Source organism: Callorhinchus milii, unplaced genomic scaffold, assembly GCF_018977255.1.
Source record: "Callorhinchus milii isolate IMCB2004 unplaced genomic scaffold, IMCB_Cmil_1.0 Scaffold24, whole genome shotgun sequence".
Classification (NCBI taxonomy): Eukaryota; Metazoa; Chordata; class Chondrichthyes; order Chimaeriformes; family Callorhinchidae; genus Callorhinchus; species Callorhinchus milii.
In genome coordinates this window covers 3,030,753-3,056,650 of record NW_024704765.1, presented here as the reverse complement: position 1 = coordinate 3,056,650, position 25,898 = coordinate 3,030,753, and the positions used below count along the sequence as shown (strand labels likewise).

General features: G+C 43.3%; 1 protein-coding gene across 1 annotated transcript in view; it reads left to right on the top strand.

Annotated features, from left to right (window-relative positions):
- The first annotated feature begins 447 nt into the window (after positions 1 to 447).
- Positions 448 to 25,898, top strand: part of usp48 (ubiquitin specific peptidase 48) — a 47,335-nt gene continuing 21,884 nt past the window's right edge. The window contains exons 1-9 of the mRNA XM_007897807.2: positions 448 to 754; positions 3,949 to 4,069; positions 4,586 to 4,742; positions 5,216 to 5,343; positions 8,544 to 8,668; positions 10,953 to 11,061; positions 11,485 to 11,618; positions 20,356 to 20,438; positions 25,249 to 25,428. Coding sequence (XP_007895998.1) covers positions 621 to 754; positions 3,949 to 4,069; positions 4,586 to 4,742; positions 5,216 to 5,343; positions 8,544 to 8,668; positions 10,953 to 11,061; positions 11,485 to 11,618; positions 20,356 to 20,438; positions 25,249 to 25,428 — 1,171 coding nt within the window. The 5' untranslated portion in view covers positions 448 to 620. The remainder of the gene's footprint in view (positions 755 to 3,948; positions 4,070 to 4,585; positions 4,743 to 5,215; positions 5,344 to 8,543; positions 8,669 to 10,952; positions 11,062 to 11,484; positions 11,619 to 20,355; positions 20,439 to 25,248; positions 25,429 to 25,898) is intronic.

Below are 25,898 nucleotides of genomic sequence, written 5' to 3'. Positions count from 1 at the left end.
CTTTCTCGGGGCTCATTCTTGTAATGAGGACGTAACCCACACGGTCACTCTCTGCGACCGAGCCTTTGGTCTCCCTCCCCCCTCGCTCTGCCTCCCCTCACACCCCTACACCGCCCCTTCCCCGCGCTCGGACCCCCGCGGGAAAGGTCCACAAAAGGGGAGAAAGGATTACAAACGTAAACACTGAAAAAAAATGTCCATCATTTGATGGCTCATCTGACAACATTGCTCTGGTGGGGCGGGGGCGGGGCGTGGGGCGTGGGGGCGGGGCGTGGGGCGTGGGGGCGGGGCCTGAGGGCGGGGGCGGGGCCTGAGGGCGGGGAGACACGTGGAGCAGCGGTGACGCTGCGCCGCGCGTCACACGTTCACGGTGCGCGGAAACGTCACGCAGTTCCTGCGCTCTGGTGCGTGCTACGTCAGCAGCGGCGGCGGCGTCGACGACGGCGGCGGAGGGGAGAGGAGAGGAAAGGAAAGCGAAGCAAAAAAAAAGGGGGCGGGTGTGCGGGCGGGCGGTCGCTTGGCGGCGCGGAGCAGAGCAGACCAGGCCCGGAGCCCCCCTCACACACACACACACACACAGCGCGGCTCCCGCCGCCTCGGGCGCAGCAGGCAGTGCGCGCATGGCCCCGAAGCAGCAGCTGGAGAAGGCGGCCTGGCAGTGGGCGGAGAGCGTGAGGCCGGAGGAGGTGAGGCGGGAGCACATCGAGTTGGCGTACCGGGTCCTGCTCGGCTCCTGCCGCAGAGACGCTCGCAGGTAAGGCCGGGGCCTGGCGGGCGGGCGGGCGCGCCCCGCACCATGTGTAACACAGCGCTCCGCGGGGCCAGCGCGCGGCTGCTGCTGGCCTATACCGGTTCCGGGGCCCCCGCTGTCACTGGCTCGGTGCTGGGGCTATGATGATGATGATTATTATTATTATTATTATTATTATTTGTTTTAAACTTTATTTATAGCTGTGTAACTGTCAACCTGCAGTGTGATTTCTTCTTAAAAAAAATTCCTTTCTCTCTCCCACCCCCCCTCCCCCTCCCCCCCGCCATCCTCCAAAAAAGTATTTGAACCACTTCCTGGAGTTTTTTTAAGAAAAAAATATGCTTTCCTTTTTAATTAAAGTGTCGACCCTCCTCCTCCTCCCTTTATTTACTCAGCAAATAATAATAATATGAATCTTTGCCTTTAATCCTTGGGTTTGATGATTTCCTTGCCTGAAAGGCCGGTGGAAACCGATACATTAACAACTTTTAAGAGAGAAGTAGATAATTATTTGGGGAGGACTATGGTTTGCAGCGCAATGGGGAGAGAGCGGGGGAGTGGGGTTGATCAGTGCTATGGGGAGAGAGTGGGGGAGTGGGGTTGATCAGGGCTATGGGGAGAGAGTGGGGTTGATCAGTGCTATGGGGAGAGAGCGGGGGAGTGCGGTTGATCAGGGCTATGGGGAGAGAGCGGGGGAGTGGGGTTGATTTGGAAGCTCTTTGCAAAGAACCGCACAGACATGATGGGCCGAATGGCCTCTTTCTGTGCTGTATAATTCTATGATTCTGTGATTTATACGGCGCCTTATCACGTCTTCTGGACGTCTCAAAGCGCTTCACAGAATACACTGGAAAATGGATTGACTGTTTGTATTTTGTGGGCGAAACACGGCAGCCAATTGCGCACAGCAGTATCCCACAAACAGTCATGGATTGAGTGATTTATTTATTATTAATTATTGTTATTTTTTTGAAGGAATTATTACCCCCAGAAAAGCTATCCGCCAATCTACTAGCACCTGGGTTCCTACTTACTGCTCGGTAAACAGAGGCATGTGGAGTAAGGAAACTTGCCCAACATTGTACCCTGCCCAGGAATCGAACCCAGGTCTCTCACAAGAGCTCTACCCACTGAGCTGCAAGACTCCACAACGCATTTCATTAAGAATAAATAATGATATAATGATAAATTGTAAAAAAATGCATTTTTTGTGAAAGACGCTATACAAATATAATTTATTGTGTGAAAGAGATGGATTTTATTCATTATACGCACACACCCTCCCTCTCTTTTCCCCCTTCAGTCATACTTGGCTGTTATCACATTCCAGAGTAGAGATAGAGTAGCTAGCAGTTTTGTCATGTTACTATGTTAACTGAAATAGCACGACTGTATGTTCACACCAAGTTCTGCTGGTCAGATGTTAGTTAATTAGCAGGCATGCCTGGCTGTGAGGCACAAGCTTAGTTGTTTGATGTGCAGATTTCATTTAACAACCCACTTGTACAAGGTGCGTTTGCCAAGTTCAGCTAAAGGGACGTAATAATTTATAATCTCAGTAGTTGGTAAACACAGGATGCCTTGAGTTTGGTACCTGGCAAATGTTGTGGTTTAGTGCATCAGTTTTTAAAATCAAGTAATTTTAAGCACTGCTGGTTTAATTGCCTATCTGATGCTTCTGCAATTTTTTCAATTGATGAAGTGCATTTAGTCTGTGGAAGTGAAGGGGGAAGAGGGCAAAGACACACTTACTCCTGTGACCCTTGACTGCTTTCTCACACCTGTTGAGATTGGCTGGAAAGTAGTATTGGCATCAGCTTTTGTCCAATTCATTCTCCTCACTGTCTGAAACTGGGATGATGTTAAGGAAAAGATCAGTTGTTTCATTTTAAACTATTCCTATCCGTTGATTGAGATTGTTGTTGGCATCCTTCTCCGTCTCTGAGCAGTGTGTTGCCTTCCAGGTTGCTGGTTTCAAATCTTAGCAATGTGTTTTGGGTGATGATGGTCCTTTGGTATCTTGTCCCAGCATTAATTCCTCATGTGTGTTTGACAGATTAGTTGATTGTGAGAGGAGAGGGGTTGCAAGAAAAGAATAGGTCATTACAACCAAGCCTGATCCAATCCTTGCCCAAAATCTAGACTACCAGCCTGACTGCTATAATAATAATAATCCTTGTATTTGATATAGCACCTTATCATGTCTTCAAGATGTCTCAAAACACTTCACAGAATTGATTGTATAGTGATCTTTTGACTGTATATTTTATGGGTGAAACGCAGCAGCAATTGCGCAACAGGCAGTGTCCCACAAACAGTCGTGGATTGAGTGACCACATTTTTTTTTCTGAAGGAATTATTACCCCCAGAAAAGCAATCCACCAATCGACTAACAACTGGATTCCTACTTACTACTAAGGAAACAGAGGCGTGTGGAGTAAGCAAAACTTGCCGTAATATTGCCCTACCTGGGAATCAAATTCAGGTCTTTCGCCTGCGAGGCGAGTGCTCTAACCACTGAGCTACAGGACCCCACGGTCATTATGGTTATTAAATGGGAACCTTTTACGGAATCTGGTAGTGTAGTATAACTCGCTCGCCTCGCAAGCCAGAGCACCCAGGCCTTTATGCAATCTTGATTCGGTGGCTGGGCAAAACGTTAGGCAAAATTACTTACTCCATACGCCTCTGTTTACCTGGTAGTAAAAAGCAACCCGGTTATTAGTCGATTGTCTGATTGCTTTCCGGAGGTAGTGTGGGACAAGGCTGTGTGCAATTGATTGCCGTGTTTCATCCACTAAATACACTGTTCATTCATTTTACAGTATATTCCGTGAAGTGCTTTGAGACGTCTCAATGACGTGATACAGCGCTATATCAAATGCAAGGATTGTTATTATTATAACCTATTTACTCTGGCTCCAAACTAGGAGCTCCTGAGGCCAGGAGTGGTGACCTCATTTCACCAATTGACGAAGGAACGCTGAACGTTTTCATTTAGTAAATTTAATGACCGAGTCATTCAGAAGGCTGAACAAAAGCATTTAATTGGTGATAGTTACAATCAAAAAAAGTTAATAGCAAACAACACGGTATCCAAATATGGTGCAAAATTTGCATTGTCTGCAAGAACCTGAAGAGTGTTGCTTGCACAAGTTTTGATATTATTGTTTTTCTTTATTAATCTCGCGATGCAGACGGAACTGCAGAGGAAACCCAAATTGCTTAGTTGGTCTTGGTGAGCACGTGTGGCTAGGAGAAATCGATGAGAATAGCTTCCACAACATCGATGATCCCAACTCAGAAAGGAGATGCAAGGTGGGGCATGCGCTGTATTTTACAAATCGCTTTCTAACAACTCTGTAACTTTGTAGTTTGGACAAACTAAACTCTTCATGCAATTTGCACAAAATAATCTGCTGAGTTCTGGATTGTTTTGATCAAATTGTGATGTGATCTATGGATGTACATTAACACAAAATTGTGCATATGTTACGGAAAAACATCTGCCTATATGAAAACATTGGCATGCTGTGTGTACCGTAAATGCAAATCTTTTTCTTTACAATCTTTACAAGATGTTAGTCAAAGTTCTTTGATTTCTCACATATCTGATGATCTCCTCGAGGGAATCCAACACATTCAATTGAAGTTATTATTCGTATATGGAAAGCTGTGACAAGGGAATCTGGCTAATTACAGCGCAAATGTAGCTGGATTTCATGAACCTTGGGCGGCATGCAGTGCCTAATTTAGCAGGATGCTAAGTTTTCTAAAAACTGAAGTATCATCTCCCATGCGAAATATGTGCAATACTTTCTTTTTTTTGTTAAGAATACCTTTGTAGGACTGACAAACCTTGGGGCTACTTGCTACGTCAACACTTTGCTACAGGTTTGGTTCCATAACCTTGAGTTGAGACAAGCACTATACCTCTGCCATAGCCCTCGCAAGGAGATGGGGACCGGAGAAAGGATTGAAGACGATGCAGGTGTGTATCAGGCCTGAAATATTATTAATAATATCAATAATTATCCTTGCATTTGCATTTGTCAATATTTTAGTGGTACTTCAGGAAAGCTGGTAGAGGCATGATCATGTGTCTTAAAATTTAAGTTTGTGCATAATTTTGATAACAATCTTATTCATTTGTAATTTGGAAGTAATTTTTTTGCTATTCGTCGTGTGCTGTTTTATAGCAAATCTGAATATAAGACCTTCTAGAACAAACTAATACAGCAACAAATTTACAGTTATATAGTGCCTTTCATGTTGGGAGGGCATGCCAAGGTGCTGGACAGTCACAAGTTGGGGTGGGTGGGGGCAGAAAGATAACCGGAAGCATGTGCAAAGAGGAAAGTCTTGAGGCAGATCTTGAAGGGATGCTGGGGTGGAGTTTCTGAGAGTGAGGGCAGATAACCTGAAAGCCTGACTAATATTTAATGTTTGTGTTTTTTACTGCAGACTTCGAACCACAGTCTGTCTGTGAGCACCTTCAGTATTTATTTGCTTTGCTACAGAGTAGTAATCGGCGCTATATTGATCCTTCTGGCTTTGTCAAAGCATTGGGTTTGGATACAGGACAGCAACAGGTAAGCTCGCGTCAGCCCTCAGATCTGGTCCAGTTGTTTAATCCAGTTAAACTAAATTTGATGCACTTGGATCACTTTGATACGGGACTTGAAGGAGGCTAAGGAGGGGGTGAGGCGGAGTGATTGGGGGATGGAATTCCAGAGGTTGGGGGCAGAGTGGCTGAAGCCTCTCTCGCCAGTGGTGAGGCGGGTCGGGGCGAGGGATGTGGAGCAGGCCGGAGCTGGCTGAGCGGAGGGAGCAGGTGGGTTGGTAGGGGGTTAGGAGGTCGCAGAGGTGGGGCGAGGCCATGTAGGTGAGTACTAGGATCTTGAACTGGATCCTTTGAAGGATAGGGAGCCAATGGAGTCAGACGAGAATGGGGGAGATGGGGTCACGGAGTTTGGTGCGGGAGAGGACAGCGGCCAGTTCAAACTCAGGTCAGGTATGGTTTTACATCTCCTTCCCTTCCTGTTCTCTCTCGGGCAACCTGGTAACTAACACTTTGAGTGCCCTCTTCCTTCTCTCCCCACTACACTGTCTCCTCTAGCCTCCAGCGACTGCAATACCCCAGGGCTGACCATGTCCTTCTAAACGCCTGCTACCAGTCTCCACGTGCGAGTTTTGGCTGCCACCCCGAGCGCCTCCCCCCCCGAAAATGCTGCACCTTGTACTCCCCACACTCCACTACTCCAAATCAGTCCTTCTTTCCCACCGCTCTCCTCGCCTTCTCTCTCCTGCACCTCATCACTGCCTCCTTCTGCTCCAACCTGGGTATCCTCCGCCAGGCTCATTGTGCCTCTCGGAGATGGTTGTCCCAAAGCAGCTAACCCAACCTCCCCATCGCCCACTCTCCTCGACACACCTGCCTCCCCTTATCCTTCCAAGCTCCCCCCACGGCCAATTCTCCCCCAGCGGGTAAAATCCTCCCTATCTGAACATCTGATCGTAATGGGTGATTTCAACCTTCATCTAAACTCCTCTTGCCTCATCTCCTCTGACTTCACTGCCCTCCTCTCCACACTAAACATCACCCTCCACATACACTCCCCAACCAGCAACGGTGGCCACCGTCTACCTCTATCACTCACGGCCTTGACATCTCAGTCCATCACAGAAAAGGCCATCTCAGACCTTTCCCCATCTCCCTCTCCTGCATCCTCCTCCCCTACATCCCCTTCCGCACCCAGACCATCTATACCACCCCCTCCTTCCTCCATGGCTCCGGCCACTCCCTCCTCGCTACACTCCTTTGCCCCGATTACTATCACTCCCTCTCAACCACCATCTCCCAGATGAAGCCCACCACTGTTGCCTCGATCCCCTCCCCATCTTGTTGCTGGCCACCAAACTCCCCCTCCTCCCCCACGCTGATGGCCAACACGGTTAACCAGTCACTCTCCTCAGGTTCTCTTCCTCTCCCCCTTAAAACCACTCCTAAAAAAAAAAAACACCCTTGACATGTCCAACCTCACAAATTTCCAACCTACCCTTCCTTGCCAAAGCTCTGGAACGCATTGTCGCTAACCACCTTTGTTCTCACCTCTCCCTCCACTCCCTCCTTGAGCCTCTCCAGTCTGGTTTCCGCCCTGCCCACAGCACATCTGGTCAAGGTCACAAATGACGTCCTCTCTCTGTGACCAGGGCTCTCTATGCCTCCTCATCCTCCTGGACCACTCCTCCTCGTATGACAGTGTCGACCACACCATCCTCATCCACCACCTCGTCCACCTCAGTGGGACTGCACTGGCACTGCAAACCGCCTTCACTTTATATCTTCAAAAATGGTTTCTCCTCCCGCCCAGTTACCTGTAGTGTACCACAGGGATCCATGCTTGGCCCCCTCCTCTTCCATATCTACACGCTCCCTCTCGGCGTTGGTAAATGTCCACATGTATGCGGATGACACACAATCTACTTCTCCAACTGCGACTCCAGGTCTGCCAGTCTCGGCTTGTTTGGCCGACATCAGGACCTGGATGAGCGAAAATTTCCTACAACTAAATGCTGACAAGATAGAAGCTACTCTCGTTGGTTCCTGCCTTCCATCCTGCGGCTCTGACCTCTTCAATCGCCCCAGCCCATCTCTCAGACAATCTGGGCAATCAGATCCACAGCTCTCGTTCCTTCCCCACATTTAGTCCCTGACCAGGACTGCCTTCCTCCACCTCATTGCCAACCTCTGACTGTACCTTACCCCAGACGCAGCCAAAACACTCGTCCATGCGTTCGTGACCTCCCGACTCGACTTTTCAAATGCCCTCTTTGTCGGTTTCCCCAGCTCCACCATGCATAGGATCCAGCTGGTCCCAAACTTTGCTGCTGCCTATTCACCCGCACTAAACTCTGTACCCCTATCACACCAGTTCTAGATAGGCTCCACTGGATCCCTATCGCTGAACGGATCAATTTTGAGATCCTCACACTCGTTTTCAAAACCCTTCATGCCGTGGCACCTTCCCTACCTCTCCGAGCTGGTTACCCCCAACCCGCTACTGCCACTCAACTGGCTCCAGCCTTCTGCAGACCCTCGTGCCCTCCATTCCTGCATTGGTGGCTGCGCTTTCAGCCACTAAGCCCCGAAACTCTGGATCATTCTTCCTCTATTCCCTCTGCCTCACCCTTCCTTCCCCATCTTCAGGTCACGCCTGAAGCGAATGTACCTACAGTCACCTCCCTCTCACCTGGCTGGGTGTAGAGCTCTCAAGCGTTCTGCGTGAAGGGTGCTGTATAAATGCAAGTTATATGGTTATATTCCTTCTCGGAGGAAAATAATCTCAATCAATGGAAGCAGTCAGTGCTACACCGTTTTCTGGTCCTGTAGGATGTGTGTTCACTATCCTGCAGGAAGATTTTCTGAAACTGCTTGTCTTAAATTTTCTGTTCGGATAGACATATTGGAGGTGTGCAGCTGTGGGCCAGTAATATACAAAGATAGGTCCGAACCCCAGACAAAATACTTATTCCATTTAACGTTCGGGTCTGAAATGCTGTCCAGCGTCTTGGGACGTCATCCCGAGTGAAAGGCGCTATACAAATGTAACCTTGTTGTTGGAGGGGGGCTCCTGTGCCTGTGAGAGAAAGAAGGCCAGAGTTTACGGTGTATTTTACAGAAGCTTTCACCAGGGGTAGAATTCACAGTTGGGTTAGATTTCTTTGCCTTGTTCTGCACACCAGACTAAATGCCCTTTTCCAGACTTTCTCATGTTCTTGTGTCTTGCAGGATGCTCAGGAGTTCTCCAAGCTTTTTATGTCACTGCTGGAAGATACCCTTTCGAAACAGAACAATCCTGATGTACAGAATATTATTCAGCAACAGTTTTGCGGACAGTACGCCTACGTGACAGTGTGAGTGCTGGAACCTGAAGCTGCACATCGCTTGTCTTGTAATTATCGGTGTAATAATCCTTGTACTTGGTTTGGGCCTATAACATTGGAAAGTCTCAAAGCACTTCACAAGCAATTGGTATTAAATGTCGTGACTACCTATAGGCAAAAACAGCAGCCAGTTTGCGGACAGCAAGGTTCTATCAACGCAAATGCCCGTGAGGATTATTGGCAGAGCACTGGAAGAAATTCTTCTCATTTTGAAGTCCTTAATGTATACCTGAAGAGGAGTAGACAGAATATAATAATAATATAATTCTTGCATTTGATGCAACATTGTCATTGAGATGTCTCTAAAGTGCTTCACATGATTTTACTGAAATGTAGTGACTGTAGGCGAACAAATTGTAAGCGATCTTGGTTTAATATCTGAGCAGAAGGACAGCACCTTCATAAATATATTGCTTCTCCTTTGCCTCCATCCCACTATACTGGGATTTGAGCCTGACTATATGATGGCGTACTTTTTAAATTGTACAAAGGGAAAGACATGGAAAACCTGAAACTGGTGACTTGTTGATCTGGTGAACGTTGAGATTAATTTATAGTTTGACTCCTTGGTACTGGGAACATTGTGTTTATCTAGATTGTAGGGGTGAACATGTGCAATTCCACTGCTGTCCACAGTTTAGGTATTTATTGGACTGTTTGTGTAGAAATAATCCTCTTTTGACCAGAAGCCCAGAAACAGCACAGATCATCAACTAGTTCCAACACTGAATTCTGTGCTGAAACCTCATATGTACTTAAGTAATACAATTCTACTCTGCTAATTAATTCAATTTGTAATTGTAATGTGTTACATTTTCAATAATTAAGGCAGATTTTCTCTGAAGTTTCTCTTAAACGTTGGCCTTTTCAGTTGTGAAAAGTTCTTAGTTAGCATTAAAACTACACAATCTGCATATTTTATAGTATCAGAAACAGGAGTGATTTATTAAAGTGAGATATTTTATAATTCATGCTTATATTATCTATTAGGAGTTGGAACTACCCATGCAAACTCCTGCTAACTTGGGCCTGCTGTACATCCACTGCTCCTCTACCTTACCATTGGCAAAGGAGCTTTCAGCCATTTTGCCCATTATCTGGAACTATCTCCGCAAATCTTTCCTTCTCTGAGTTCAAAACCCTTTCTAAAAACGCACCTTCCTCCTACAGTTTCTCCCTTCTCTTCCCCCCCAAATATTTTCCATCTTACTCTAGTTCCCATTCTGTCTCTTGACCACAACAAGACATCGTCCCACATCAAAGACTTTTTTAAGTGCAGATTGTTGTTGAGCAGCTTTGCTAGTATTTACAATGCCAAGTTCAGTTTAGAACTTCTTGTTAGGTATGTAGTGAGCAGTTGCATTTAACAAGAAACTTCAATATGTTGGAATCATTCGAATGGGTCAAAGTTTTTTACCGCATCTCAAAAGTGTTCAACTCTCTATTTAACTGCAATGCTGTTCCTTTCTTGTGAAAGTGCGACTTCACATGGTTATATGAAATAGTATGAACTTTATCAGTGCAACAAAAGTAAATGAACTGTAAGATAAACGTTACAATTGCTGCATGTCTGCATCAAGTCTAATGGTTTCTATTCCCTCCTCCTCCAAATTTCCCGAAATTCAAACTTCCTTTGCTAAGTGACAGCCCCCATTGTACAGCACACAGGAGCAGTGTGCTGGTGATCTGCTAACCCAAAGCTGTTCATGTTATTTTAACCCATGAAGCTGGCTTGTCTGTAGCATAAGTGCACTCCCCTTCAGGTAATTGCAGATGCACAGAACACCTTTGTTAAAAGCAAGTCCACACTCTAGCAAGGCTCTTAACTCAGGTGCCCTGTAATTGGCTACTGATCTTGTTCTTTCTGGCGTATTCGTGGCACATATTGGCTGTTGCATTTGCCTCCTTAACATTCGCTCTATTTTCTAATTAATCTCATTCTGTGAATTGCTTTGAATGTTTCTTTTATGCGAAAGATACTATAGAAATGTTATTGTTCAAGGAAAGTATATAATCTGAATAAAGAAAAAAAACCTTAAGAGACATTGTTGCTGATGACCAAGAATCTGGAATTCCTACTGACCTGGATAGACTCCTAAAGGTGCAGAATCTCAATATGTTGCCTTGAATCCAGAGTAAGCCTTTGTTGAGGATGTAATTCCACAGCTGTGATTTACATGCTGGTGGACGTGTCTTTAAGGAAATAGTTTTCTTCTTACTTGGGTTAATTAGGAATATTTGTTTTTAATTTCAGATGTAATCAATGTGGCTGGGAGTCTAAGTTGTTATCCCGATTTTATGAGCTGGAATTAAATATTCAAGGACACAAACAACTAACAGATTGCATTGAAGAATTTCTGAAGGTAACTAAACTAAAGTTCTGAGAAAACCTAGTTAGAATTCTTCTAGCCAGATGCTTTAGTTTATAGCCCTCTTTGGGCTCAACTCTGTTGCCTTGAGATCCTCATTTTCCTCACTTTTCACTGAACTTTTCTTTCAAAAGGTATTAAAATTGTTCCAACTAGTTTGCACCTCTTTCAGCCAATCCATGAGGCTTATCACAATGTTTGAGACTTTGGTGACCAGTTCTTAACTCGATCACATTTTCATTGATTTCTGAAATAGAAACCTAGCAAAGATTTTCTGTTAAAGGAAACTTTTAAAGAATAATAGAATGTCGCAACTCAGAAATGGCCCCATTATTATCGTTTGTAGCATCAAATTCTTACATGTTGGATTTACTTTGTATTTTTAATCCACTTATACTTGTCTTAATTTTACTTCAGGAAGAAAAACTTGAAGGAGATAACAGGTATTTTTGTGATAAATGTCAGGACAAGCAGAATGCCACCAGAAAAATTAAATTGCTTAACCTTCCACGCACTCTCAATCTGCAACTATTGAGGTTCGTCTTTGACAGGTCAGTCATCTTTCTCTGCTGGCGCCATTGTTAGTAAGTGTATGCTATTTGTACTTGGCTTTCAGATTATAGGTGTTACTGAGGTGTATGTTCAGTCACAGTTTGGTTCCTTGCTGCCTGTATAAACTAAAAACTGCAGTAAAATATCTTGAATAAAAAATGTCAGTAATAAAGGCAAATTGTTAATTGTTATTTCAAATTCATAAAACTCAAGAATTTAAGTGCACTTGAGATGACATACTAATAATAGATCTATTGTGGGAGAGAATGCGCCTCAAACTTGCAACGTGTGAATTAATCTGTCTGCTTTATCTGACAATTAGATAGATATTACAGTTAAATGAGATGAGGTGTTGAACAAAAACATTGTATTTATGTGTCAGACATAGCAGTCAGGTTAATTCACCTTAAATTTTGAAAGAAACACTTGGAAAGTAACGAGCAGACACAATCCAAATAACTACAAGTAATGATTCCTGTTTATAACATGAAGTCCTGCCCTGCAGGATTGGCTCAATCTCTTTCCAAAGTTGTTGGAATACAGTTCCTGCACATCCTGTGACTCAATTCACTACCACAGGAGTTACTGTTTAGCGAATCCCCATTACGTTTGAAGCTTTACGTGGAAAGAGACATTAAAATTTAGTGCTTGGTGTATTGCAATTAGTTCTGTCTTTCAGTCTATTTAAACTTAAAGACAAAAATTAATTTCTTCACACTTTAAACTCATGGAATCGACTGCTGCTTTGCAAACTAAACAGTTGCTCAGTTGAAGATTTAGAAAGGGGGAATTGAATCAATTGCAGGTTCAGCAGGAAGTCAAGTGATAAAACGGTTTGTTATTGAAAAAGGACAGTCTTAATTGTCCTGAGCCAGTCTGACTGACTGGTCTGGACTGGCTAAATGTTCCTTTCATTAGTTTCTGGTTTCCCAATTCACATAACCAGAATTTAAAAGGAATTGGTAGAAATATTGCTTTTTATTATTTGGAGCAATTTAATTCAGCTGCACACAATATGTCCACACTTGTCCATTAGTTCAACCTCCTTATTAATAAAAAAAAAGCTGTCTGTCTTCCAAATGGGTGTAAAAGTATTGGGATTCTGTCATCTAAAGAGTTTGGTTCCACAAACTTGTCGGACAAATCTTCTAACGGTAATACAGCATTTAGGTTGTCATTCTGGTCGTGCTCCCTTTTTTCTTCTTCGTAGGCAATGGAATGTTCAAGTCCATTTGATTTGGTTCTAGCTAGTTTTTTTTTGAGTAGCTTAGTTCTTTTCTACATTTTTGAAAGCTGTTGCAAGATGTTTGTCCCAACAGAGTCAGCGATGCCCAGTGACTAATGTTGTATTATTTTTGGTATCTGGGTTGGATGGTGGCATTGGATTGACTGAAGCCCTCTACATCTGACTGCGTCAGTCCATTCCTCCAGTCATATTGAAGAGTTGTGCAGTATGTCATTGGTTAGACTATACTTAGAGACTGTGTACAGTTCTGGTCGCTGCAGTACAAAAAGGATATTGGAGAAATCGAGAAGAGACAGAGAAGGGCAACCAAAATGATTGAGGGAACGGAAGGACTGGACTATGAGGAGCCACTAAGTAAATCGGGCATATTCACGCTGGAAAACCGGGCGGGGGGGGGGGGAGGTTAGAGTTACAGTTAGAAGTAAACCAGCAAAATTAAAGAACGATGAAGGTGGTAGAGCAAATTAGCGAGGGAGATAAACAGAGTGTGTCAAGGAGGGACAAGATACTCAGCAAAGAAAATAGGCCATTAGTGAGTAGGGAAGATAGCAAGAAGTCAAAATTAAAGGCGCTATATCTGAATGCACGAACCATTTGTAGTAAGAGAGACGAATTAATGGCACAAACAGAAACAAACGGGTATGATCCAGTAGCCTTTACTGAGATGTGGTTACAGGGAGATTGAGGGTGGGAGCTAAATATTCCGGGGTATTTGGCATATAGGAAAGATAGGCAATGTGGAAAACGAGATGGGGGTGGGGGTAGCCCACTAATAAAGGATGGGGTAACAACAGTAGAGAGGAAGGATTTTAAATCAGAAAATCAGGATGTAGAGTCAGTATGGGTGGAATTACAAAATAACAAGGGACAGAAAACGCTAGTGGGAGTAGTTTATAGACCCCGAACAGCAGTCACATTATTGCGCAGAGTATTAACCAGGAAAGTAGAGGAGCATGTAGCAGAGGAAATACACTAATAGTGGGTGATTTTAATCTTCATATAGAGTGGGAAAACCAAATTGGCAAAAGTAAATTAGAGGAGGACTTTATAGAATGCATTAAAGATAGTATCCTAGATCAGTTTGCTGAGGAACCAACCAGGGAACAGGCTATCCTAGATCTTGTTTTGTGTAATGAAATAGGGCTAATCAGCAATCTGGAAGTTAAGGCTCCTCGAGGGCAGAGTGACCATAACATGATGGAATGTAACATTAAGTTAGAGAGTGATATAGTTAAGTCCGAAGCAAGGCTCTTAAATTTAAATAGAGCCAACTTTGCAGGTATGAGGGAGGATTTAGCTAAAATAGTCTGGGGAATTAGATTAAAGGATGCAACAGTAGACCAGCAATGGCAAATCTTTAGAGATGTAGTACATAATTCCCAGCGATCACATATTCCCTTGAGGAATAAAAATACCACAGGGTTCAACCATGGCTAACTAGAGCAGTTAGGGAAAGTATAAAATTAAAAGAAGAGACCTATAATACTGCCAACCTGAGGATTGGAAGGGCTTCAGAGACCAGCAAAGAAAAACTAAGAAACTGATTAGGAGGGAGAAAAGGGATTATGAGGGCAAACTAGCGAGGAACATAAAGACAGACTGCAAGAGTTTTTATAAATACATAAAGAGGAAGAGACTATCAAAAGTGAATGTGGGTCCATTACAGGCAGAGACAGGAAGAATTATAATGGGGGATAAAGATATGGCAGAGACATTAAACAAATACTTTGCTTCTGTCTTCACTTTAGAAGACACTGAAAACTTATCAAAAATAGAGGGGAACCAAGAAGCTAATGTTAGTGAGCAACTTAGGGAAATTAACATCAGTAAAGAATTGGTACGAGGGAAACTGTTGGGTTTGAAAAATGACAAATCCCCTGGACCTGATGGCCTGCATCCTCGGGTTTTAAAGAGGTGGCTGCTGAGATAGTGGATGATTTGTTTTTGATCTTCCAAAATTCTCTGGATTGTGGAACGGTTCCCATTGATTGGAAGATTGCAAACGTAACACCCTATTTAAGAAGGGTGGGAGAGAGAAGATGGGGAACTGTAGGCCGGTCAGTCTGACGTCACTGTTAGGGAAAATTCTAGAATCCTTAATTCGGGATGTCGTAGAGGGTTACTTAGAAAATCATAACATGATTAGGCAAAGTCAACATGGCTTTACAAAAGGGAAGTCGCTTAACAAATATTTTAGAGTTTTTTGGAGATGTAACCAGCAGGTTAGATAGGGGGGATCCAATAGATGTAGTATATTTAGATTTTTCAGAAGGCATTCGACAAGGTGACACATAAAACTTTGCTACACAAGATTAGGGCCCATGGAATTAAAGGCAATATATTAGCATGGATCGAAGAGTGGCTAACGGGAAGAAAACAAAGAGGAGGGATAAATGGGTCCTTCTCAGATGGCCAAGATGTTGACTAGTGGAGTGCCACAAGGATCAGTGCTTGGGCCTCAACTATTTACAATCTATATCAATGATCTAGACGAGGACATAGAACTTAAAATATCTAAATTTGCGTATGGTACTAAGCTCGGTGCGAGAGTAAGCTCTGAGGAGGACACAAAAAAGATTGCAAAGGGATAAAGATAGGCTAGGTGAGTGAGCAAGAAGGTGGCAGATGGAATATAATGTGGGGAAGTTTGAAGTTATTCATCTAGGTAGCAAAAACTGAAAAACAGATTATTTTCTAGGGGGGAGAGACTAGATGATGTTAGTGTTCAGAGGGATTTGGGTGTCCCTGTACACCAGTCACAAAAAGGTAATATGCAAGTACAGCAACTAGGAAGGCTAATGCCATGTTGGCGTTTATTGCAAAAGGGTTAGAATACAAGAATAGGGAAGTCTTGCTGCAACTGTATAAGGCCTTGGTGAGACCGCACCTAGAGTATTGTGTGCAGTTTTGGTCTCCCTATTTAAGAAAGGACACACTTGCTTAGAGGGAGTTCAGCGTAGACTCTCTAGGTTAGTTCCTGGAATGAGGGGCTTGACCTATGAGGATAAGTTGAGTAAACTAGGCCTATATTCTCTAGAATATAGAAGAATTAGAGGTAATCTTATAGAAACCTATAAGATTCTTGAGGGTCTTGACAGAGTAGATGCCATGCGACTGTTTCCCTGGTTGGAGAATCTATAACTAGGGGTCACAGTCTTAAGAATAAGGGTCAGCCCTTTCAAACAGAGTTGAGGAAACACTTCTTCACTCAGAGGGTAGTGAATGTATGGAATTCTCTCCCCCGGAAGGCTGCAGATGCTCAGTCCTTGAACATCTTCAAGGCTGAGACTGATAGATTTTTTTAAAAAATAGAGGGCTTAGGGGATATGGGGATAGGGCAGGTAATTAGAGTAAGGTCTGAAGATCAGCCATGGTCTTATCAAATGGTGGGGCACAGGCTCGAGGGGCCGAATGGCCTACTCCTAGTTCTTATATTCAAGATTGAGATTGATAGATTTCTAAAGGATAGAGGGATTAAGGGATATGGGGATAAGGCGGGCAGATAGTTAGGTTAGAAGATCATCCACGGTCTTATTGAATGGCGGGGCAGGCTCGAGGAGTTGAATGGCCTACTCCTACTCCTAATTCTTATGTTTCTAATATTTTTGTTAATGGGGAAAGTATTCCGAGCCAAGCACCTGATACTGTTTTAAGTGCTGCCAGAGGAGATTACACCAGGGTGGTCCAACTGGGAGTCCATGGACGCCTCTGGTTCGGGAGATGCTTTCATCCATTTGCAACTTCATTGTTTTAGTTCCTGGTTGTGTATCTGTTCTGGTTAGTCTCTATGCTGTCTCACCTCCATGCTGAGGTGATGGGAAGAGGGGTGGAGCGGGAGCCATAATAATAATAATCCTTGCATTTGATGTAGCACCTTATCACATTGTCAACATCTCGTGTTCAAATCCATTCACTCCCTGGCACCTCCCTACCTCTCCGACCTCCTCACTCCCCAATCCACCACCTGGCACCTCCACTCGTCCCTCTCACCCTCTGCCCCACTTCGGAGGTTGCACTGTCAGCCACTACGCCCCAAAACTAAATTAGGGCTATTAATTATATGCATTTTTAATTCACTTATTTCTTTCACTTTTGTTGTTTACTCCAGATTTTATGATTATTCTTGAATATTTGTACTTTTTTGATAAAAGTATTATTTTAAAATTTGTTAGAAATTTTGCATTGCCTATTTAAAGTTTGCATTGTAACTAAAGTATAGTGAAATTAAGTAATGTTTCTGGAAGGGAAGCACAAAATTACTGTTTATGCGGCCTATGGCCATTTCTCAAATTTGACCTCAGGCCCTGGTTTATACCATACCGGAGTATCTTAGTGAAGAAGTAAACCAATTTGTCTAAGTCTGCTGTTTTTCCCCCCATAATCTAATCTCACTTTCCAGTTTGCTCCCTATAGCTTTTAATAGTCCTCCTGTTTAAGTATCTGTATCTATTTAATTCCCGTTTTCAAAGAGTTAATCCCTCAACTTTGTTTTGTGGCAGAGCATTCCACGCAACCTTTGCGCAAAGATATTTTTTCAAAGTCCCTTTAACTCAGATCATCTTAAATGTGTCCACCCGCTAGCCATTTTTATTGTAATATTTGGAAATTGAGCTTTTCATTTTAACGTGGATCAACAATAAATTACATTTGTACAGCGCCTTTCATGTCAGGGGTACGTCCCAAGGTGCTGGACAGTTAAGGATCCACACCTGAGCTGGTGGTTGGAATCAGAAGGAGTGGAAGGCAAGGAGACTCAGGGTAGGAGGGTGACCGAAGGCACAGTTGAAGAGGAGGGTCTTGAAAGAGGCAAGGGAGGGGGCAGGGCAGAGGGACTGTGGGATGGAGTTCCAGAGAGTGGGGGCAGAGGGGCTACGGCCCGCCCGCCAATGGTTGGGCAGGCAAGTCAGTGGACATGAAGCAGGCCGGAGCCAACTGAGCGGAGGGAGCGAACAGGGAGTAGGCGGTTAGGGGGTCGCAGAGGTAAGGGGGAGCAGTCCAAATTCCCCAGAGCCCCCAAATTCCTCATGGTCTGAGCCTAAAGAAGACAGTCTTTAGGCTCAGACCATGAGGAATTTGGGGCCTCGGATCTCAAATCCGTTGTCTCAGGGATACAGATTTAAGGTTTAAGATGTTCTCTGTTGAAGTACCTTAAATGTTTGTTTGCACACTATTTTACGGATGTTGTCTTAGGATGTTCTCCCTGCTAGGGCTGTCAGTCCATAGCTGCTTCTGTTTGTATAAAGTAGCACAGCAACTTTTAAGTATCTGACACCTGTGGCATCTCTCTCCACTGTCTTCATAATTACAAGACTAATATGATGTTTGACCTCAGCTTGCTTGTAGAATCCTGTGCTGCTCGTCAATATGTTGTTCTGGTGCAGCGTCCTGGTCTGATAATAGTGACGTGAGGCTGTTGTCCATCACACAAGCATATGTAGCCCATTTAGTTGAACGTCTACCACAGTGATCCCCAACCTGTTCAGCTTAAGGCCAGACCATGTTATATATCCTGCCTTGGTGCTTGCAAGAGCACAGTTCACGCTGACAGCAATATTTGTTTGTAGCCGATGTCTTCAAACTATTTTCTTACTCGCTCATTCGTATTGTTTTTTTCTGTCTCACACTATCTGTCTCTCTCCCTCTGCCTTTCACTCGCTGTCTGCTTGTCTTGTTCTCACTCGCTGCCTCGGTTTTGCTCATCCTGTATTTATGTGGATCAGATCTCTCCACTTACTGTTCACATTTACAGTCTTGCTCGGGCAAAATTCTAAATCTGGTTGCACAACTAAAAATGATTTCCTGACATTGCAGCTCCTCTTCATCTCCTCCTCTTCACCTCCTCCTCTTCAGAGCTCTGATGCAGATAGTTAGGCAAGGAGACAATCAGTGTATAATCACATGAGATTTTACAGTGTTAATGTATGTGGAGGTTGAATGAATGACATGCATTGTTGGATTACTTGTCTTTGGTTTTGACTTCCTCATTCTTTGATTTTAGTTCAATTTGTAAGCCTTTTTAGTTATCTCCTTTGTTCCCTTCTATCCTAGAGTACTTGGAGTTTGTGTGTGTGTTTCTTGATCGGTATATCTATTAACTCTTCGGTCTTTGTATTTCTTCAAAAGAATTCCTGTGAAATAACTTTGAGGTCTTTACACTAATGCCATCTTAGAAGCAACTGTCCACTAGGCATTCGGTATCAAACTCTTTAAAGATCCTGTGACACCATTGGAAAAGAAAAGGGACAAACTACAATTTCTGAGTTTATCCTAGTCTCCTGGCCAATACTCCAGATTCCAGGTTAATCATTTCACATCATGGCTGCTTGTGAACCTTCTGGTGCAGTTGCTGTTTTCATTGCCTGCAAAACCTAGTGACTAAAACACAAAATATTGCAGAAGCTGAAAATCTGAAACAAAAACAGAGAGAACTGGGAAAAGTCAGCAGGGCAGGATTAGAACGGAGTTCTGACGAAGGGTCATGGATCCGAAACGTTGACTCAGGAAACGTTGACTCACTTTTCTTTCTCCATAGATGCTGCCTGATCTGCTGAGTTTTCCCAGCTCTCTGAAACCAGTGATTATGTTTGACAGTGATTGTGAAGTACTTTGAGACATTTTGATGTGCTCTGGCACTAAGCTTAAATGAAGAAGTTTTACAATTGGCTTTTCCCTTGTTTAGATGACAGTGGCTAATTCATTTGAATATGGAGGTTGAACTAGATGTTACACATGAGGAGAACAAAACTGAAGATAGTTGAAACTTATCTGCTTTCAACCGTCTCTGGTTTGATTAACAATTTGGATTTGCCCACCATTTTCTGCAAATGCAGCCTAAAATCTTGCTAATACAAAGGCTCTTTTCACAAGCTTCATGTTCTGACATTTTAGGACTACCTTCCCATTTACTAAATTAATGTACACAATGTAAATAAATGTTCAATTGTTTCATTAACTACTTGACTTCCTTTTATTATACATTTAGAAAAATTCCTTCAGAATTTTACAAAGCTGTAACATATACAGTCACTTAAATCCCGTGAAGCGTTTTGAGACATCCTCCTGTAAGAGTCCTGTAGCTTAGTGATTAGAGCACTCGCCTTGCAAGCGAGAGCACTTGGGTTTGAGTCCCGGGCGGGGCGGCGAAACGTTTCCTTTCTCCACACGTCAGTGTTTTCCTAGCAAGAAGTAGGAATCCAATTGTTAGTTGATTGGTGGATGGCTTTTCCGGGGGTAATAATTTTCCCTTCAAAAAAATAACAACAATAATTGGCGTAATAGTTGTGCGTAATTGGCTGCTGCATTTCACTCACAAAATATAGTCAATTCACCTTACAGTATATTATGTGAAGCGCTTTGAGACGTCTCGAAGACGTGATAAGGTGCTGTATCAAATGCAAAGATTATTATTATTATTAAAAGGCGCTATATCAAATGCAAGTTATTATTTTGCAAATCCTGAATACTGAGTTTATCCAATTTAAATTTTGCAGGCAAACTGGTCACAAGAAAAAACTGAACTCTTACATCAGCTTTCCTGAAGTTTTAGACCTAAGTCCATACCTTGAAAGGAAAGGTAATGCATTTCAAATCATTTTCTATGTAAATCCGTAGTAATTTTAGACTCTTAACTCTGTCTGGAATTGCTTTCCTCCCTTCCCTGTCCCTTCCCTCTTTTGATTGTGACAATGCCGGTTCAAGTCCAGCTGTTGTGTGGGAAAAGGACGCTTGTTTTTATGGAGGCTATTCAGATCTTGTTTAACTACACACTGTTGATGGGAATACCCACTCCCAACACCTGTTCACCCACATCAACATTTTAAGATGTTTAGGAATCCCATAGCTTAGTGGTAAGAGCACTCAACTCGCAAGCGAGAGGACCTGGGTTCGATTCCCAGACAGGGCGAAATGTTAGTCAAGTTTCCTTACTCCACACGGCTCTGCTTATTTAGCAGTAAGTAGGAACCCGGTTGTTAGTCAATTGGCGGATTGCTTTTCCGGGGAAAATAATCCATTCAAAAAAACGAACAATAATTGGTCACTCAATCCACGACTGTTTGTGGGACACTGCTGTGCGCAATTGACTGCCGTGTTTTGCCCACAAAACCTATAGTAAATTCTGTGAAGAGCTTCAAGACGTCTCAAAGACGTGATGAGGCGTGACATCAAATGCAAAGATTATTATTTGTTTGCTTGAGAAAATTCTTTACCCACCCAGTGATATGGAGACTAATATTCTGAACTTTTCATATTGATAAGATTCTAGCATTTCAAAATTCTGACAACATTTAACAAAAATATAAAGGACCTTTTAGCGAGTTGAGTACCTCAGCATTAAATAGACCTGCCTTTCCATTTTGTGGCTCAGATTGCTTACTGGTGAAGGGTAGCCCAATGTCACACAAGTGCATAGTTTACACTCATGATGTTGAACAATCTTGACAAATTCAGAAACTTTGGAGTCATACTCCTGTTGAATTTCAGTAAGCAGAAGCTTGCCAAATTAGAGAATTGTGTGTGTCTGTATGTGGAACACATTAAAGTCCATGTAAAGACCATCCTTGGTCAAACCTCTTGTCTGAGTCGTGTTCAGCGTTAACCCTTCAAATTGAGGAGAAACAGTTGGACTCATTTAAAATTCTCTTAGCTCTTAAAATATCTGACATCCAGCCCTGGAGTGCAAAGCTGGGTATTGGCTTCTTCTAAAGAAACCTCATCTTATGCCATACCTTGTTGACCATAGGTCTGTGTTGAGGATCAGTAATTAATTGATAACTTGTGTGGCACAATCTCTTGGGCTCAAAAACCCAGAAGTTTCACATCATTTGCCACCCCCTAATCCTCCACCACCCTAACACCCAGCTCAGCATCAGGATCCGCCACTGTTAAGCGCTCTGAGACGCCAACCAGTGTAAAGGGCGCTATGTAAATGCGAGTTGTTGTTCATTTTTCCTTCCTCCACACGTCAATGTTTACCTCAGAGTAAGTAGGAGCCTGTTTGTTTCTCGATTGGTAGATCACTGTCTGAAATTTCCCCCCCTCAAAAAAATGATCAAATGCAAGGATTATTATCATATTATTTTGAGACACATCCAGAATTTAATGATTTCCTTGATATTTGGGTTTTGTGAAGAAACTGTCGTAACCATTGGCGCTGCCTATAATCTCAGTTCCAGTGTCTGTTGCATACTTGCGTTTTAGAAATCTACAACAATCTTCACAAACTCACACCAATTTTTGGTTGGTTCTTAACATATTCCACAGAACATTCCACAGACCCAGAGAGTGTCTCTTCTTACTTCATTTGTTCATTTTTTGATATTCCGTGTACAATGTCTATTCTCCTATTGTGACAGACTTCCTGTCAGACATCAAAAAATCTTTTGCAAAAGTCAGCTAAACATCAACAAAACCAAAGCTGCAGACTATTCTCATCTGTGGCGCTGACTACATCAGCTTCCCTGGCGTTCACTGCAGCTCATGGAGCCAGTATTAAATTTTAATGTTTTGTTTACCTCATTTCTCCTTCAATCCAGTCCTTGACTGGCTACTTTTCTCCATCTCTACAACATGGCTACGTCACCCCCAACACAGCCCAAATCCTCATATACTCCTTCGTTGCTTCCACACTTCATTTCTGCAACGCTAGCATTTCTAGCTCAATCTTCCACAAGCTCCAGATCATTTAAACCTCTGCTGCCCCATAACAGGCTCCACAAGCACAATACCCTCATCTTTCTATGGCTCTTTTCCCAGTGGTTTGACTTTTAAAATCTTTGTTCTAAATTTCAATTGTATTTTCACGCCCTTGTCCCACCCAACTACTATGATCTCGGATGGTCATACTCCCCGGCCCACTCACTTGTCTCTGCCAACAGTGGCCTATTGCACAACTTTCGCCCCACTTTTGGTGGGCGAGCTACTTTGCCTCATTTTCGAGAACGCATCCTTGAATCTCTCCATCTTAATCCTTCTCTCTCTGCTTTCAAAACCTGTCTAAAAAACATGACTAAGCCTTTGGCCACCTCCTTTTTATACCCTCCCATACCTACCACTTGCTTGGGCTTCCACTCCATTTTAGATGTTTTATTGCATGAAGGGCGCAATTTGCTGCTGCATTTTGCCCATGATAAAATACAATTACTCCACTTTACAATATATTCTTTGAAGCACTTTGAGACGTGTCAACAACATAATAAGGCGCTATAACAAATGCAAGGATTATTATTATTAAGTACAAGTTGCTCAGTCACTATTCGGTGAGTTGTGAAAGGATTTTAAGTCTAGTTGGATCAGCTAACCTGCCCTACAGATAGTCACAGCTGGTTTGTATTAAAAAGCCTGGCCCTGGAAAAGTTCTGTGCAAGCCAGAGAGTTTAAGAAAAAAACAACTAGAACCCACATCCATGGATTTCACCAAATCTTACATTGAAGCCAAGAGATATTTGCATCCTGAAAAGAAATGTAAGAGGCTGATCTTTGAGGAATGCAGCTCGTTTGTTCAAGGCATGCTGAAGCTGATCAAGCTTTCTGGCTCATTCATTGATCGATGGAGACAACGAAGGTAACTGTCAAACTCCCTCTCCAGTGTTGGGGCACTCCCTCTCCTACATTGCTAAGGCAAGACAGTTCACAGAAACCTCCCAAAAAAAAATTATGCTCCTTACATGAGATACTTGTCGGCAGCCCATGGTGCTTGCCTAGCTGTTTAGACATGCACACCCTCACCCCCCCCACCACCACCACTGTCTCCCCTCCCCTGGGTTTCGAGGGTACCACTTGAGATAGTTTTCTCCTACCAATGGATGTTGGTTTTGTGTCTGGAGGCAGTAGAATATTCATAAAATAAGGAAGACGATATCAAACTTGGGAAATAGAATACTGGCTACCTTCAGTCTTGTGTGTTGGCTCGTGCTTTAACGCAGACAAAGCTCTCGCTTGTCTGCCTGTCCCTTGGTTACTTTCTCTGTCCCGGAACTCATTTTCTTTTATAATTTTGTTTCTCTGCATCTTGGCATATGCAATGAGACCTACTTCAAAAGAACTGTCCGGCAATATCAGAACAAGAGCCTTGTGCAAAGAACAAACACTTGGGGCGGGGGAGGGGTGGTCGAGGGAGAGGAAAGAGGAGATGGTGAGCGCTGTGGTAAGGGGCCCTTTTGTAATTGGAACTTGAACAGTGTTGAAAAAATGAGGAAAAAAGATAGGTAATGTCAGTTGACGTTTTTAGCTTTAATTTTCCAAATGAATTTTGTGCAAAAGAGTAACAGATACTGACTCTGTCTCTGGGCATTCATTGCATGTTTGCACTGTATAAGTTGAGAGAAGGAATTATTTTGTTGAAGTCCAAGTGAATTACACACATCCAAGTTAAATGCACACTAAGATGATCCGAGATCTTCATTTTGTTGGTTATGTTTTATCCACTGTGGAAGAAGATGAATAAAACAACTTCCCTTTCCACTTGGTGGGTTATCTCTCTTGTAACTATTGCGTCTACAATTCCTGCGCTCATTTTATCAAAAGGTACTGCTGCTAATTAATATATTGTGGCTTCAGCTTTAGGATTGGCGCTTCACTGAATTAAATTGATATTGAGATGTCAGCGGTTTGAATGCTCGTCTCAACAGGAAACCACAAGTGCCTTAGCCAGAAACCTTCCCGAGAATTGCCACAGTCTACTTTTGTCTGCATGTGGGACAGGGAAACACAGTACTAAAAGTAAAATATGAGATTGTTTTGCAGTGCGAAGGCAGTAAAAGTGATTGATGTGTTTGCTGAGGTTTCATGAAAGCAGACTAAATTCAGGCCCGTTCCCTTGGTAATTTGGGTCATTGGTGTCTGCCTAGAGAAGGAATTGAAAGTAAGAGCTGGCTCTTTAACACTGGACTCACAGTCACGTTGAAACAATGGTCTGTGTTCTTAATCTCAATTGCAAATAATCTTTCATCTGTTTCATTCCACTGGAAGTTTTTTTTTATTCACCCCCCTACTCCCCAATTTGGCAACGTAACTCAAAATGGTAACTTCATAGCAGCTTTGGGATCAGGAGAGACCACGGTATGTATAGCAGGTAGCATTATGTGAAGCGGAGGTCATCTTTCGTTCTGCTTAACCTTTTCATTGTTCGAATCCCATTGTAGCCATTGTACAAGGCTGTCTCGCCATGTAGCCAGCGTACATTGCAACTTCAAAGCACATTGGAGTTTTTGTGTAGTTTTATTTTCCAGCAAATGTAATTTTAATGCAATGGTACATAGTCCATTATGGAGGAATAATGCAGGAGATTCCAGAGCATGGACTATGTTGAAAATGAGACACGTTTGCTCGTTACTATCGGGAGTCTTTATCGTTTGTATTATCTTTCTCCTTGTCGGGTTTGCCAGATGTCAGCACTGTTTATGAACTGAGCGCAGTGCTGATCCATAGAGGAGTGAGCGCCTACTCTGGCCATTATATTGCACACGTACGAGATGACCGGACCGGCGACTGGTACAAATTTAACGATGAGGAGATCGAGAAGATGGAAGGGAAGAAGCTCCAGTTGGGGATAGAAGAAGATCTTGGTAAGTCGCCAGTGTGTTTGATATTGACTATCCAATTCTTTCAGACGAGATTTCTTCTCGCTGCTTGCTCCCTCTTTTATCACCCTGCAGCATTCTCAAAATTGGGCAAAATTCACCCACCCTCTGCTGATGCTGCTCTGTCCTGGTGGTGTGTGACTCCTTTGGGAAACTTTTCCCTCTTGAACATTGGTCTCCCATCATTTACAGCATGCTGACGCTCTTCAACTGTGCCTTCAGCTCCCCTCTTGACTCTCTACCCCCTCCTCGCTCCCTCCCCTTGACCATTTCCCCCCTGCTCGGGTCCCGGTCCAACTGTCCAGCGCCTTGGGACGTCCTCCCGACGTGAAAGGCGCTCTATAAATGCAATCTTGTTGTTGTCTGTGGAGCAACACATTGAAGCTGTGCTGCTAAAACTCCATGGCAAATCTCATTTTTAAGTAGTTGCATTTAACCATAAAACCGTAAAAAAT